General features: G+C 38.6%; 1 protein-coding gene across 1 annotated transcript in view; it reads left to right on the plus strand.

The window, feature by feature from the left end:
- Il13ra1 (interleukin 13 receptor subunit alpha 1) overlaps positions 1-16148 on the plus strand; it is a 57920-nt gene extending 41772 nt beyond the window's left edge. Inside the window, 2 exon segments of the mRNA XM_032890013.1 lie at positions 903-987; positions 13705-16148. Coding sequence (XP_032745904.1) covers positions 903-987; positions 13705-13797 — 178 coding nt within the window. The 3' untranslated portion in view covers positions 13798-16148.
- The last annotated feature ends 1806 nt before the right edge of the window (positions 16149-17954 follow it).

The raw sequence follows: 17954 nt of genomic DNA on the forward strand, positions 1-17954 counted from the left end.
TGCCTCAAGCTCCTAAGCAGCCAAGATTATAGTCTGGGCCTCTAGACTCAGCTATATATATATTTTTTATTCTCTAAATTATAAAAAGCAAACTTCTTGTCTAAGATTCTCACCATTATTTTATTTTATTTTATTTTAGAGACAGGGTCTCACTATGTATCCATGGCTGGTGTGGAGTTCACTACATAGACCCGACCAGCCTTGCCTTTACAGCGATTCACGTATCTCTGCCTCCTGAGTGCTGTGATGTTTAATCACTGTGCCTGGCTTCCATTATTTTTAAGTGCTATAAGTAATTTGTTTAAGTTGGTGCCTCATTTCCTTCCAGACTTGGTGCTCTTATGACACTGATTTCCCATAGCCATTTAAAGATTTTTTTTTTTACAATTCCTTCATTACAAAAGGTAACTCACTAAAAGTGACTTGTGTATTATGACATTTTTTTTTCTGAGACAGGGTTTCTTTGTGTAACAGTCCTGGCTGTCCTGGAACTTGCTCTGTAGACCAGGCTAGCCACAAACTCACAGGGATCTGCCTGCCTCTCTGAGTTCTGGGATCAATGTCCTGTACTATCCCCCCCTCCCCACAGTGTATACTGTGACTTTTGCATGCCTATTTTTTTTTCTTTTTTTTCGGAGCTGGGGACCGAACCCAGGGCCTTGCGCTTGCTAGGCAAGCGCTCTACCGCTGAGCTAAATCCCCAACCCCTGTATGCCTATTTTTTTCCTTTTTTTTTTTTTTCCGGAGCTGGGGACCGAACCCAGGGCCTTGCGCTTCCTAGGCAAGCGCTCTACCACTGAGCTAAATCCCCAACCCGCCTATTTTAATATAACTGTATTTATGTGAGAGATTGCAGTGCATCAGAAGGTTAGATCTAAAAAGTATCTCTGTTTTCTTTAAAGGCTTAAGATCATTATATTTCCTCCAATTCCTGATCCTGGCAAGATTTTTAAAGAAATGTTTGGAGACCAGAATGATGATACCCTGGTAAGTACTGCTCCTGTTGGGGATTGAAATACGGTATGAGATTTTGAAAGCTGATGGAAAAATACACATAACATGAAATTGACTATTCCAGTCATCTTAAGTAGATAGTTCAGAAGCCTTCAGTACATTTTCCATGTTTTACAACCACTATCAGTATCTACTTCTAGAACTTGTTCATCATCCTTAATGGAAATCGTACCTCACCAAACTCAAACTTCCTGTTCTCTCAGCCCTTCGCACTAGCAGCCACTGTTCTGTATTCTGCCCTGTGTGTTTGTCTATTCTCATTTATATCGTGTATTTGGAATCGCGCAATATTTGCCTTTTTGAGTTGGGCTCGCTTTATTTAGCATCCTGTCTTCAGGGTTTATCATATTGCAGCATGAATCAGAATCCTTCAACTTGGATATTGTGTGGATATTATATGTTGGGGGAGTGGTTACATACGTTGAAGCCAGAGGAGGATGTTGAGGGGATTCCCTCCACCTTATTCCTTTGCAAAAAGGATCCTCATTGAAGCTGCAGTGAGGCAGGTAGACAGCAAGTGATCCTATGTCCCTACCCTGCACAGCACTGGGGTTATATGCACCAGCAGCCATGCACAGTTTTTTAAATGGATGCTGACTTTTCAAACCCCGATCCTTATGTTTACACAGAAAAATGGTCTTATCTATTGAGTCCCCTCCTCAAGCCAAAATGGTCATTTTAGGCTACACTTGATTTAAAAGATGAAAGAGTAGATTTAAAAATGTTGAATATCTGGCCAAGCATACTAACTACAAAATTCTCAGAACACCCTATTTTTCTCAGGTCAGTGGACTCTATCCTCTTTCCAAGGAATGAGATATTTTATCTAAACACATAGGAGGAAGAGCCTCCTTTCGGAAACTAACCTAAAAGATAGGCCTTCAACTTTTAGATACTTTTCAAAATTAGAAGAGGTAAATACAGATAGGATTAACAGCTAAGATGTCCTTTGTTCATGCAATTGCATTAGAAAGCTGGACTCTAAGCACATACAGAGAGAACAGACTCACCCCAGCTGTTAGTTTCCTCCAGATTCACATTCCAGATTCTATGCCGCACTACACACTTAAGGCATGGGTGCATAGGAACTTGAGGTTTCTGTGATAAATGCATTCACTCTAATGAGATAATGAAGAACATGTATGAAATAAATATTAATAGCGCTGTAGATAGCTTAAATTAGTAATAACAGGCATAGGGCACTTCATTTAGAGAAGTACTGTGGTGTACTAGATAATAGCCTGTGTTCTGGAGTCGCAATGTCTGGATTCAGATATCCACTGTTTTATTTACTGCCTTTTTGACCTTAGCTCACTTGCTTAGCCTTTCTGTAACTTGGTTTTCCCATTTATAAAATAGTAGTAGGAGTAGCACCTGTCTCATGCTGTTGTCTTGTGGATTAAAATACAGAGCATAATAACATTAAACACTAGTTAGCATGCCTCACACTTTAGACATGTTTAATGCCTGTTACCAATGAGCAGTGCTTTTGGCAATAATATGCATTTATTGTTGACTCTCATAATAATTAGTGACTCATATTTGGCAATGATGCTATTCAGCTAGGGACAGGGAGTGGGGAGACTGACAAGCTGGCAGAAAGGGTTTTGGTAGAGTACTCTAATTTTTAAAACCAGACCACTTTTGTAAAGAGTGGTGATGCCCAGGCCAGGGTACTACTAGGCAGGTAGGTGAAGCACTCTATAAGAAAGATTGTACAATGTAGGTAAACTTAGTGTGGCAACTAGTTATCCTTCAACTCTAGTTGAGTCATAGTCACCTGGAATTCTTGCAAGAAGTACAGGTTCCTGGGCACTGTCTCCAAAAATGCTGTCAAGTCAGGGAGTGAATCCTATAAATCTGCATATTTATCAAGAGGCCATAGGTGATTTGTGTCCTGGTAACACTACCTATGTACCACAGTGTTCTTTATTACAACAGCTACTCTAAGAGATGCTGGAAGCAGTTATCAAACATCTAGTGTATATCAGGAAGGGCAGTTAGTGCTTCACTTATATACCTTACCAAGTCCTCATAACAACCCTATAGTATAGGTGCTTGTGGCGGATGATGCTGTCGATCTGATGGAATCTAGAATTACCTGGGAGACAGGCCGTTGGATATGCTTGCAGGGGATTATCTCGGTTATATTAATTGATGTGAGAAGGCCCATTTCAGTTGTAGTTGAGACCATTTCCTGGGCAGTGGATCCTGGACTGTATGAGGTACAGAAAACAAGCTGAGCATTAGTAGGCATTCATCTGTTTTCTTTTTTTTGTGGATGTGAGGTGATCAGCTGCTTCAAGACCCTGTTGTCTTAATTTCTCTGCTATGATGGACTGTACCATGAGCTGTGTGCTAAAATAAACCCTTTCTGCTTTAAGTTGCATTTGTCACAAGTATTTTGTAACAGCATCAAGAAAACAATTAAAAGAGTGCTATTAGTATCATTTTCAGACGAGGAAATAGAGACTCAATAAGGTCTAGAAACTTGACTGTAGTCACACAGCTAGTTGAGGGTTGAAATTGTAGAATGCTCTTGACTTTGTTCCTGTGCTTGATTACTTTCTGTATGAATAGTATGCAGGGAGAAGGTATCAGGTATGAGGAATAACATTCTCCTGCTATGAGAATGGATTACAGAAAGGAGGTACATGCATGGCCTCAAACTGGAAGTACACCTGGTTTGCAACAGTAGATGTTTTTCTTTGGCTAGAGTGACTTACTTAAAATCTTTCCATTTGGAATAGTAGCAGGGCATGCACTTTCCTATTCACCCCCACTCTGTCATTTCCAGAGCCACTATGCTGAAACACATGGGCCTAAATGCCAGGCCCCGGTAGGATATTTGCTTTTCTTCTCAGCAGGATGGAGACTAGCAAAAATACCACACTCCAAATGTCCAGTGTCTATGGGCAAACACAAAATTCGCATCAGATGCCAACCAAAGCATTGATAAGTTATGTGGTGATTTGAATAAAAATGGTCCCCATAGGCTTCTATGTTTGCATACTCAGTCCTCAGATGGTGGGACTGTTTGGGAAGGATTATGAGGTGTGGCCTTGTTGAAAAAAATTTGTCACTGAGGTTTCCTAAGCCCGCTCTAGGACCCGTTACCTCTATGCCTCATGCTTATGGATGAGATATGAGTTCTCAGCTACTGCTGCAGTATCATGCCTGTCTGATGCTGTGCTCTCCCACATGATGGTCAATGACTCTAGCCCTCTGGAATTGTAAGCCTCTTCTAAACTTGTCTTCTATAAGGTGCCTTGGTCGTAGTGTCTCTTTGTAGCATTAGAAAAGTAAATAGGACAAGGTATAAACACCCAGCCTAATACGATTATAAAAAAATAATAATATCTAGTTCTTAACAAGTAAATAAGAAAAGGATACTTGTCATGAAGTATTGGTGGCCCTACATACAGATTGAGTGTTCCTTGTCTGAAATGCTTGAGAACAGATCTTTATTTTTTTAGAATTTGGAATAATACACAGACTGGTCAGACTGGATCTGGAAATCAGAAACCCTGACTTCAAGACTTCTTTATTTTAAAGACAGGGTCTCACTATGTAGCCCTGACAAGCCTGGAACTCACTAGGTAGATCAGGCTGACTTTGAAGTCACAGAGATCTAGATGCCCTAACTCCTAAGTGGCATTTAACACCACACCCAGCCAAAATCCAGAACTTTTGAAGTTTCAGATTTTGGCACATTTCAGAATTTGGGTTGTTTTGAATCAGGGGTTTTTAACCTGTATGTTCTTTCTGTTTTCTGGGTAAAATACAAGAAGCAACTTTGCTTATGCAAATTATACTCTTGGAAATATATAAATGGGAATAACCAAACCATGGCGCAAGAATGATTCATGCACTCTTTTGTTCTAATATGAAAATCTAGTAACCAAAGAACTACCATCAATTAAGAATTGATTTTATTTTCCAGAACAAAACTGTGCTATGAGGAAAATAGTGAGAAAATTGGTAGATAAATCAAGTGAAATTAACATATAAATAATGACTTATTAAAAAATAACAGATGAGAACCAAAATTAATGAAATAACAGAATTTCCCACAAGTAGATGGAGTATTTGAATCTCATAAATGGCTAAGTGTCAGAAAAGTTTGATAAGACACATAAAGTGAACAAAGGGGGTATGTATCATGTCTAAGGATAGTGAAAACCTAACAGCTTTCAGCTGAACAGACATTTTACTTATAAAATAAGACAGCTGCAGTCAGACTTTATCCACAGGTAATAACAGCTCAAATTGATTTTTTTTTTGAAAAAATTACTTTTAAAGAATAGTATCTCGCCAAAACTCCTTTTAGGAGTACAAACAAATTACAAATATGTAGTAAATCACAATCCCAAGTTTTAGAAAAATGATATTAACTACATATAGAACAATGAGTAGAAAGAACTGGGTTAGAGGGATTATGGGTAGCTGATCCTCTCTGTCTATCTCCCTGAAATTTCCAAATAGCCTATAATCAACAGGTATTACCTTTACAATGAAAGAAACCACGTACAAATCATTAGCAAGGAGGAAGACTATTGTAGTCATCCAGGTCTGGGATAATAGAGACTTCGACGTCCATGGCAACAGAGGAGGCTGCTAATAAGATCCATTATTAAAGGAATGCACCTTGACTTGGTGACTCTGCGTGGGTGATGAAAGGTGGGGAGAAAAGAAAATAACCCTAAGTTTCCAGTTCTGAGTGATAGAGTGAATGATGGCAACGCAGACGGCAAAATCAGATCAATTATATTTCTCAGAGATGGGAAAATTGCGGGAGATTTTTCAATTTGCTGTCTAGAGGATAATATCTTGTTTTTGTCCCGATGAGTCAGGTAATTCTGTAATTTTTTGAGCTGGGTGTACTGAAAAGATGGACTATTGAAAGCATGAGATATTTTTGCCTATAGTGGCTGCAGACCATTAAACAAAATTGGTTCATTCGAACTAAAAGTATAATAAAATAATGGCACACATGGGAAAGGTAAGGGAACAATTTTCTGTCTGCTTTTAAGCAAATGAGTAATCTGCTTTTCTAAAACAAAACACAACAAAAAACAAGACCAAAAAAAAACCAAAACGTATTCTCTGTGTATTTGGAGATGCTGTCTTGTCAGACAACTTTGGGGAGTCAGTACTCTTAATTCAGCATTATGTGGGTTCTGGGGGTTGAAGTCGGGTTCCTGGGCTTGAGCAACAAGAGCCATCAACCCCTGAGCCCATCTTAGAGACTCCATAATCTGCTTCCTTGACACAGAAATAGTCCTCACAAGCGATGTACATGCTATAAAAGGCAGCTTTTTCCTTCTAGAATCATTTAGTCACAGAATATACATGACCTAAGATACCGTCTAATGAGACACATGCTTAATTACAAATTGTCAGAATCCTAGAACAAAAAGCCTGGAGTAGAACCAAGTAGCCCAAAGATGTCATCTTTTAATCCGAGGAAAGAAGCCATGATTTTGAAATACCCATGTATTTAGATGTGAGCACAATGGTCAGTGCAGTTTTTCCTTAAGGTTTCTAGTGTTTTCATGCTGTTGTGTTCATCACTGTAGTAACAGTTTGGCCAACAGCGATCCTTCTGTTGCTTTGCCGTTTGCCTTTTCCATGTGACTGATTGGGCTGCTCGCCACATTCAGGGTGGGGGAGGAGATTGCAGAAGGAATTGCTTCTCTTCTATAGCCGTGTTTCTTGCATCCATTAAAAAAAGGAAAGCACACTATTCTTCCCACATTTCTTGGCAGGCAACTGTGCTATGCTACTTTTACATGCTCAGTCCAAAACTAGCTTTTAAACTTCCAAATATTTAAATTTTTTACTTCACTATGTATCTTTGAAACTAAACACCAACCAATCAATCAACCAACCAAATGAACAAACAAAAAACAGAGAATGCTTTCCTCTGTAGCTGTGAGAGCATCATCATGCTTTAAAGATTAGGAGTTCCTAATATCAGCCAAGGTTCAGGCCCTGTTCAGATTTTTTTGCAGGTATCACAGTTGTCTAGAGGTAGATGCCATCCAATTATCCCAGTATTAGTGGGGCGAAGATGGACCACCGTTTTTAAGATGATAACAGCATATTCTCTCCTGTTACCTTCATCCTCCCCTGACCCACCGACATGGACATACTCTGTTGGGTACTGTGCTGGCACCTGTCAAACCTTCAGCTAATGCTTTTGACACCACTGGATCCCATTGCTTTCCTCAGTTTTAGGTGCCCTTAAAGTGCAGTTTCCTGTGAAGCATTGCCTTTTGTTTGTCAGCTAGGCTTGTGGCTCTTCTGAAATTAAATTCCTGCTCAAAGGGCAGAATACATACTTTTTTCCCCTTTTATTGGTCTCTAAAATGAGGAGTTGGGTTAATAGCCACAACAAATAGTTTCTAATTAGTTTCTTTCATTCCACATTCAACAGTTCTCTTAGATGTGGGGATCTCCACTTTTTCCTGTTCAGCCTTTTGTTTTTTTACTGTTGCTCAGAAGAGGACTGGAGTATGAAATAGGTTCTTCTGTGTCCAAAAGACCACTGTTTTTTACATGATGCTTACTGAACAAAGCTTACTGTACTTCAGTAGACACTGAGAAATATTGTAATCAAACTTGAAAATAATGTTAAATAGATACTGGATATTCTGTAACACTCTTGGATGTATTGCTTTACCATCTAAAAACCAGTGATGCTGTCCTCTCTGACCCCATTCTATTGTTGATGACCTGTTTCTTTTATCTTAAACGACAGATTATGGATTGAATTGTGGATTGGTAATTTTAATGGATTTTAAAATTAAGCTAACATAAAATTCATAAAGTTGAATCCTAGGTGAGAGCCTGTGTTCCTCCTTTCTCCCTTATGTGTGCATATTTCATGCAGTGCCTAGAGAAAGGCTATGGTGAGGAAGGAGGGGAGGAGGGAGGGAGGGAGAGAGAGAGAGAGAGAGAGAGAGAGAGAGAGAGAGAGAGAGAGAGAGAGAGAGAGAGAATGAGCAATAATGTATAACAGTTAGACCATGTATTCTGTATTACACATCCCCCTGCCCCCACCCTTCCTTATCCCTTCTCATCTCAATCAACTCCACTCCCTCTTTTCCCTACCATTCCCTTTCCTGGATTGTCAAGTTTTAGGTTTGTGTTGTGAGCCATTTGACTTAACGAGGGCTATCGCTGTGACCACTCCATTGAGAATGTTCAATGGAACATAATAGTGAAGCTTCTACAGTAGTAGGTCTCCATAGGACCTCCTCTAAATGTCTTTGGGGTTAATTTTTCCTCCATGGATTCCTTCCTATAGCCTCTTCTCCCATCCCCTATCCACTTTAACCCTTCCTCTTCCGTTATTTATACCAATGCATTTTGTCTTTTTTCCCTTTCCCATCCTTTCCCGTGGGACTTTAGTAATTTCCTGACCTTTGTGGGTATTCAAATGAACCAAACATTCAAAGCTAACATCACAGATGAGAGAAAACATGTGATGTTTATCTTTCTGGCTCTGGGTAACCAAGGCTCAGGGATCATTGCAGAGGAGGGGGCAGAGAGATTGTAAGGGCCAGACACAATGGGTGATCAAAAGGAACCTGTTTTCCAGATACAGCAGGGCTGTTGCACACAGGAACTCCCAGTGGTTGTGACAGCATATATAAGTTAAAAAAAAACAAAACCTCAAAACATAACAAACAAAAACCTAATGCAACAACACCCACTAAACACACACATGTTCATACATTTTCTTCTGCTATAAAATGTTTTTTTAAAACATCTGACAATATTTCTGTATTAAAGTATTTGGTTTTCCCCCTGTCTTTTCCAAATATTTTTTTTCTCACAAAATCCAATAATCTTACCAGAACCATTCTTTATGCTGGTCATTCTGAGTTGATTTTTTTTCAGGTATAGGTTGAAGAACTCTAATCTCAAAATGTAAAATCTAGAATGCTGGAATATCTGATATATTTTCAGGGACAGTATGATGCCACAACTAACTCCCAGAACTTGGTTTTGTGCATAAAATTTTAATAAGCTATATAACATTATCTTCATTTATGACTAATATATGTGAAACATCAAAGAAATCTATGTTAATCTTGGGTCCCAACTACAATATTTTGATTTTTGTGTGTATATTCAATTTTGAAACAAATTCCCAAACCACAAACACTTTACTCTCAAGCATTTTGTATGTGCGATCTCTAGCCTATTCTATTCTTTTATTTTCTTTACCTTTCTTTCTTTTATATCTGTCATGCCCTCCCAGATAATTGTAGAAACCCTCCACTTCACCTTCTACTTCTCTGAAAATATTATCTAATGATTTGTTGTGTTTGCTCACCCAAGTTTCCTCTAGCTTAGTCTTCATTTCTGAAATAAAATTATTCCACCTTACCTCTAATTCTTTCCTGAGTTTTCTCTCTCATTTCTGAATCCCTCTTCTTCTAGATTTTTATATATTCCTTCATGGGATTTATAACTTCTCATTCTATGTAAATTTTTCTTCATATAATTTTGACATGTTAGGGTTTAGTTTTCATAGGCATATTTCTGGCAACGTGTAATTCTCTGAGGTTATTATTCTGTTGTTCATTTTTATTTGAAATTAGTTTCCTAAGCTAAAAGTGACTTTTTATGTTCTTAGTTTTAGTAATTTCATGACTATATAACCCCTCTTTCTATTGCTGCTATTGCTTTTGAGAAATTTTCGAAATTGTGATATGAATTCTTGCCTCTTCCCACTTGCCTTGCCTTACTTCTCTTTGGTGGAGCATTGGGACAGGTTCTCACTGTGTCACTCTGGTTTCCCATGAGCTTACAGTGATCCTTCTACTTCTGCTTCCCAGGTGCTGGGCTTCCAGGCATGTGCCCCTTTTCTTCTTTATAACTTCTCCCCCCATCCCTCATTCCCTCCTCCTCATCTCTACATTTATTTAGATTTTCTTTCTTTTCATCCATTTCCTTCCCCTGCACTGTCGGTCAGAGTGTATTCCCACTAGTCTCTTCTCAGAGTGCAGCTTCATCCTGCAAAGGAGCTGGGGACATTCAGTTTTGACAGCTCATGTCTGGACCGTGTGTGTGTGTGTGTGTGTGTGTGTGTGTGTGTGTGTGTGTGTGTGTGTGTGTGTGTGTGTGTGTGTCTTAGCAGACCCTTTCCATTTTTGGAGTATGTTCAGAAATTAGCTCACTGCTATTTGAGTTCCCACCAACTTCTTAGATTTCTTGGATGTCATGCTGATTCTGTCTGTATATTCTTCCACAGCTGTTTATCATTTTTGTCACGTAACTATCATTTGTTTGTTCCCATCAACCCTTATTTGGACGCATGGGGAATCAGTTTTTATCTAGTTTAGCTGTAAAATCCATTAGCAAATTTTATCTATCTATCTGTCTATCTATCTATCCATCTATCCATCCATCCGTCCATTTATTTTTGCTTTTCTACCTTTTATTTTTTTAAGTTATTATATTTGGAGAAAGACCATACCATGTTGCCACTATTACCTTCTTGCCATCATATCTCTGCAAACTACAAACTATAAAAGTCAAATCCTGCCAGCTGCCACTTGTTTTTGTATAGCCTTGGATGTAGACACAGAGTTTTGGATCTCATATTCTCTGTGTGTCTTTCTGTGTCTCTACCTCTTTCTGTGTCTCTGCCTTTGCCTCTGCCTGCCTGCCCCCACCCCTCTGCTGAGGATGGAAGTTTGCACATGCTAGATAATGAATTATTCCCCAAGAAGCTTGTAGTTTGTAAATTTGTAGATTTAATGTGACAAATTATTATCCAGAGAGGTCGTCAGGCTTGAATGACTTATGGTACATTCATACAATGAAATATTTTTTCAGAGGTAAAGAAAATGAGATAGTTCTGTTTTGCCAATTCATGAGAATTTATAACATATGTTGTTAAATGAAACATCCAGAATTACTTATGTAAAACAGGAGAATTCAAACACTTATATATTAAAAAAGCATATATATATATATGCTTATATATATATACCAGTATATACAAATGTCTAGATTTACCGGTAGAGTAGTAGGGTTCAAATACTAGTTTGGACACAGTTTTCCCAATGTGCTCATAAGTAATGTTTTAAAATAATTGATGGGTGTTTTTAATAGGTGAGAAATCTTATAGAACAGATTTTATATGTTTTATCAGTTCATTGGCTTAGGCTGTTTATTTTGTAAAGTTCTTGTTCCTTGTCCTTTTATCCTCTGCAATATTTATATTTTCCTTGGTGGTTTGTAAGGCTCTTTATATATCAGTGGATAAGACCCAGGATCTGATTCATGCTAGGCAAGCAGTCTATCAACTAAAGAATATCATTAGCTTCATATATTAAATATTAATCCTTTGTGTTGTCAGCCATTGCATTTATGTTGCTTAATTATGTACAAATGTTTTTTCTTTTTTCTGCTTTAAAACCACCTTTTTAAAAAAAATCATCTTTTATGTGCAGAAAGCCTATCCCCTGAGAGATATGGTTGTTCCCTAGGTATTTAGTTGACTTTGTGTCTTACATTTAGGGCTTTAATCCAGCAAGGCTTTATTGGTGTAGTCTACAAGGAAGGGTTGAACTTTGGTTTTCAAATGTTTAGCCAGCTGGCATAATGCCATTTATTGAGTAAGCTGTTGTTTTAAGGTTATAGAATTATTCAGAATGTTTTTGTTAGAAGTCTGCACACTTCACGTTGTTTAAAAGATAGAACTTTTTGAAGTACAACTGAGAAGTAACAAGCTGTATTCCTTTAAAATTCGAAGAATAACTTTTGTAATTCTGTAGTCACTGCTCCAGTAGAGATGTAGAATGTTTTTGTCAATCCCTTTGGGGGTTGAGGAGCCCTTTCACAGCCTCTCCTAAGACCATTGGAAGACACAGATACTATGATTCATAACAGTAGCAAAATTCCAATTATGAAGTGGCAATGACAATCATTGTATGCTTGGGCTCACGACAACCTGAGTTAAAGGGTGGAACCATTAGGAAGGTTGAGAACTAATACTCAAGCCCCTTGCAACTGCTGATCTATTCTTTGCAACCACTGATGTATTTTCTATTTTTCTTCTTCCATAGTGTCATAAAAATGGAATCGATTTGCATAGATTCCTGAGTCTGTCTTTTCTCACCTAGTGATAATGCATTAGTAAAATATTCCTATTGTTGCATATGTCACCAGTATACGTCTCTTTGTGGCTAAGAAGTACTACATAGTTTATTTAAACATTCGCTTTTGTAAGGACAGCAGGATTATATGTAGTTGTTATTACTAGAGATGCTATACACATCCTTGCAGAAGTCTCCCTATGGTCATGTTTTCATTTCTTCTGGGTAAGTGCACAGAAGCAGGACTTTTGGGTCACGTGCTCAGTATATGTCCAGTTGTATACAAAACTGCATGACTATTTCACACGGCGACTACTATTACACATTCCCCTCCACAATGTGGGAGAGAGCCAGTTACTATACACACCCATCAGCACGTGCACTTGTCCATAACTTTAGCAACTCTGTCAGATATGTTTGGGTTAAATATTTAATTATTTAGGATATTTTAAGCAGCCCCTCTAAGCTTCTGACTCCATTCACTAATACTAGATGTTCCTAATTTCCCCAGTGCCGTAGCCAGGCACAGTTCAACATGCTATTCATGTTTCTGTTTCTCTGAGTTCCATTTCTTCCCCTAAGCTTAATGGAACATAGAATACCAAAGGAGAAAGGAAGGAACTCAGACATAATCTTGTACAGGGAGTGGCGCAGTTTTTTTTCCTCCTGCAAAAGTTTGTTTTTCTTTATAACATCATTTACAATACGTCTCTGAAACAATTTAAATCTTATACCAGGAAGAAAGCCGATGGCAATACAGACACTTTTTATATAAAAAAAAATTGTGGTTCAATAAAACTTGACTTCCTCAAAAAGACATTTAGCTAGATTTGCTCGCTTCTGGGTGTTGTTGTTGTTGTTGTTGTTGTTGTTGTTGTTGTTGTTGTTGGTCTAGCAGATTTAGTTTACAGAGGAGAGAACTGAATTTGGATTTCACTCTTTCCCCAGGTTGACAGATAAAGAAGGCCATGTAGGACCAGAATGTTGGCTTTTTACCATGAAAGACTCCCATTCAGGGGGTGCTTGTCTGATGTATAATGAGCTCATTATACATAATGTCTAGCAAATAAGGTCTAACAAATTATGATAATAAAGCTGTTCATATAAAATCTTTCACAGGTTTCAAGACTAAGGCTGGAAATAGCCAGTGCCTTGTTCACTAGATGTTAACTGGCTTTTGTGCGCCTGGGATATTTCTGGAACAGTGGTCAGGTTTGAGTGGGAGGGAAAGAAAAGCCTGGCTGAAGGCTGAAACAGTTTGAAAAGCAGGTCACCCTTTTGTTCATCTCCAAAAGGCCGTCTCCAGGATTGGAAAGATCTCAATGTGTCTATTTCTTGTGACAGCTTTATCCATCATGTAACAGTCCTACGCTTTTCCCATCTTTAAAGTTAGTTCTTCATTAATTGTCCAACTAGATTTATAATATTAGATCAAAAGGCCCGAAGCAGGAAAACATTACACTTATGGTTCCTGTGCACACAAACTTCAAAATAAGCCCTGACTCAGAGTACTCAAGAGAAGAATACCATTGAGAAAAGTCACTGTGTTTGTTTTTGTGCTTCCTTCCAGCACTGGAAAAAGTATGACATCTACGAGAAACAATCGAGAGAAGAGACCGACTCTGTAGTGCTGATAGAAAACCTGAAGAAAGCGGCTCCATGATGGCGACTCGAGATTTTGTTTTTGCCTTTAATGTGACCCTGTGAAGATTTATTGCATTCTCCATTTGTTATCTGGGGACTCGTTAAATAGAAACTGAAACTACTCTTGAAAAACAGGCAGCTCCTAAGAGCCTCAGGTCTTGATGTGACTCTTGCACCAAAAATCCAAACTAAAGGAGCTCTTCAAGAAAAGCAGAGTTCTTCTCATTCTTGCTCAATCCTAAAAGCAGATGTCCCTTGCAAAATCTCCAAACTAGAGGACAAAGAAAAGGGAGCAATGACCATGAATTCATCTTAGCAGGAATTGTGACGGCTTCCTGAGGAATCTCTGCTTGCTCTGTATTCTTTGTGTGGAATAAGATCAAGAAATGTTTCTTGCGAGGAATTTCATTGGGGGTGTGTACACTAATGTTGTACTTACCACAGAACATCTAGCAAACAAAACTGATAGAATCTGCTGCCTATTGTTCAGGAACCCACTGGGTAATATTTGTAGCTTTTAAACTGCAATATCATTATCTACTTCAATAGCATTTTCCTCTGATTGGAAATTCCCAGAAATCATCTTGGACCATGGTAATGACACGTAGAGAAAAGGCATGGGCAACTTTTCCACCAAGGTTGATTTATGTCATTGCTGGTCTTTTAGGACAGTGGAGGCAGAATGAGGTAGCATTCGAGTTGGAACCAAGAAGTCTCTAATGATGGATGCTTACCTTTCATTTCTGCCACTCAAGTCAAGTATAGACTAGCTTGTGCCAAACCCTTAAGTATGAGGAGGGATGGGACCTCCCACCCATGGGTTTACATATATTTGGGGCTCCTTATTTTTCATCACTTTCTTTATCCCCCAGATAGGCATCTCCAGACTTTTGAACTTCCCATCTTCTATGCTTAAGCCCTCATTGTGCCTACTCCCCCATCCTCTTTCTTGTAACCTTTTCTCAGTGGAATTGAGGAGACAATTTTGCTTAGACTACCTAGTGGAGCAGGGAATACTCTGCATCTCAGGTAAAAAAAAAATGAGTAGACTGAACAACAATATGTAATTCATGCATATTTTACAACTTCCCTGTGAGCCTGCAATTATTTGAGATTTTCGAGCAATTGGTGTTTCTGTGTGTTTTCTAAATAGAGATGACGTCTTTTTTTTTTTCCACTTAGAATTTAGCCCTATTTGCTTGAGAGGGGGAAAAAATAAGATTCATATCTGTTTCTCTTTGTTTGCAAAATAAGCTGTACAATGGCTGTTTTCTATGCTGTAAGTGGTCCTGTCAATTCTGTATTTTACTGAGAGGGAGGCAAGTGGAGCTCCAACTATGTGCTTGCTTTTTGCATATATTAGGTTTCCAATTCTATTCCCACAATATATGTACGTGTACATCCCCCCATTCCGACCATTTCCTGAAATTTTAAAACAGTGAGAGTTATCCCCCTTCTCTTTCTCATACAGATCACTAGCCAGGACTGAAGCATTTGATATCAAAAATCTTCCAGGCATGTATCAGTTCCTGTTAATAAAAGCGATGCCAGTTGCATCTCTTGTTCTTAAGCAGGGCAGATAAGAGACCCCTGCTCTCCACAGGTTGGGACAACGGGGAACCTTGCTTGCCTGGTAGTGGAGGAGCATTGTGCCTGGAATTTCAGGAAATAGGGGAACATGGCACAATTGATGCACAGTCATTTCCTACTGGCACTTTTTGGTATGAGATTGTGGCTGGGATACAGGCATTCTGGGTGTTGCAGTCTCTCCTATTAGTCACTAGAAACAAGACTTCGCTTTCTCGCATAAGTGTGAAATACTCCTTCCCCGGGGTATCATAGTTCTGAGAAGGAAAGCATCGTAAATGCCTTGCACAGAGCCATTGTTTACTACTGGCCTATGTTGATGGAGCTGAAGAGCATGTTTTGAAATGCTCTGGAAACCGTCTATGCTGACAGTCTTACAGCATGGAAACAAAGACATCCTATTTTGCTTCAAATTCTCATTCAGAAGTACAGTAGCAGGGGGGAAGGGGACAGACAGCAAATAGGAGTACCTTTGTTTTAACAGACAAAAGTAATCTCCAGGCCTTAGGAACTCTTCATGATATCAGTACATTGCTTATTGGTAACTTGTAAGTTCATATATTGACGAAAGTATATAGATTTTTTCCCCACTTACATACGTAAATCCAACATAAAGCGGACATTCCTACATTCCTTTCCTTTCATTCAGATGACGTTTCTGAATCTGGGCACTGAAGGGATGCATACAATAATGTTAATGTTTTCAGTAATGTCTTCAACTAGGAGGCTTTCTGTTGAACTACTTATACAGAAGTAAAATAAATATTGTTTTTTTGTATGTCACAAATGCTTTTTTGGTCTTATTTTTGGGAAAGTGTTGTGGCAGTGTGGATGGTAGAGAAAATTACAGTTAAAACAATAAGCGTTATAATAATAATAATAATTCCAATGCAACTATTTTATCCTAACAATCATTTACTACAGTTTCCCTGTTACTTGGTTGTGTCAGTTTCCTGAAGAGGATGTACATATAATTAATCTCACAATAGGGCGACCTTTCCCAGGCATCATCTAAAGAGAAGATTAATTGTAATTGCAAAACTTAATGGAGGTCCAGTAAGAAAGATGGCTCGCCAGGTAAAGATGCTTGCTGCTAAGCCTGATAACCTAAGTTTGATCCCCAAGAGCAAGTAGAAGGAGGAGAGAACCAACTCCCTCGGGTTCTCTTAACTCCATACATACCACATGTACAGCTAGCTACATGCATGCACTCATACATGAATAAAGAGTTATCTGAAAACCAATGGAAACAGATCACTTACTGTCATCATCTACACAATGTGCCCATATTATACACAGCTACCATTGCCTTTGTCATAGGAGACCTCTACTCACAAGCTATTAATATTAGCAGCTTATAGCTGAGCCTAAGAAAACTAGTTGTCATTAGCTGTCCTCTTAAGATCTAACTAAATACTTAAACCTTCAGAATTTCTTTTTTTAATTTTTGTGTGTGTTGTATGTATGTGTGTCCATGCTCATATATATTTGTATTGCACATGTACATGGAGGCCAGAGGTCAATGTTGGAAGTCTTCTTGTACTGCTCTCCCCTTAATTGTTGAGACAAGGTCTTTCACTGAATCTGGAACTTCCCAATTGGTCAAGACTGTCCAGTGAGCTCCAGAGATCCTCCTGTGTCTGCCTCCACAGTGCTGGAATTAGAGGTAGGTGACTCCTCCTAGCTTTTTAACATGGGGGCTGGTGATTTGAAGTTGATATTGTAAATATACATGAGATCTATAGAAAACTTAAATTCTCATGGCCACAAACATGTTCAGTCTGAGAGAGAAACCAGGATGATTCATCCATGTTTGCTTTGCAGAGTACTTTGCCATCCCACCATTACCACGAGCTGCTCTTTGAAAGATGAAACAACATGCTTACAATTGTACTACTGTGCTCTGGGTTTTATTTGCTTTCTTTGGGCTTTTCTTCCTTTGCTTTTTCGGTTGTTTTTAATAATGAGTCTTGCTATGTAACCCCAGGTGGCTTGAATTTGCAACATAGCCCAGCCTTGCCTATTGCTCACAGTCCTCCTGCCTCAGCTTGCCAAGTGCTAGGATTACAGACATGTACCACCATGTCAGACTCATTAATAAAGTCTTAGCATCTTTAGAAGAAAATAAGGAAACAAGCATTTTGACTTTTATTTGGCCTGGAGAAACAGACAACTCAGCATGTAAAATAGGGGTACTCGCAGACCTCCAGGCCTGAGCTCTTTTCCCAGAGCCCATACAAAGGTGGAAAGAGAAAACCGCCTCCATAAACTTGTCCTCTGTCATGCACGTGCCATAGTATGCATATCTACATCACATGCATGTATGCACACACCCCAACAATAATAAAATTAAAAGAGCTTTCAGAAATATTTTTAGACTAGCATATATATACGTGTTGGGATATTGTATTTGTGTGTGTGTGTGTGTGTGTGTGTGTGTGTGTGTGTTGCAACTAAATCTTGGAGTGCTTTGATTTCATTAAAAGTGAAGTTTTATTAATTTAGTATGCTACATTTCTTTTTTTAACATGAATTCCTTTTCTTTTTTATTAATCATTTTATTTATTTATATTTCAAATATTGGCCCTC

Source organism: Rattus rattus, chromosome X (genome assembly GCF_011064425.1).
Source record: "Rattus rattus isolate New Zealand chromosome X, Rrattus_CSIRO_v1, whole genome shotgun sequence".
Classification (NCBI taxonomy): Eukaryota; Metazoa; Chordata; class Mammalia; order Rodentia; family Muridae; genus Rattus; species Rattus rattus.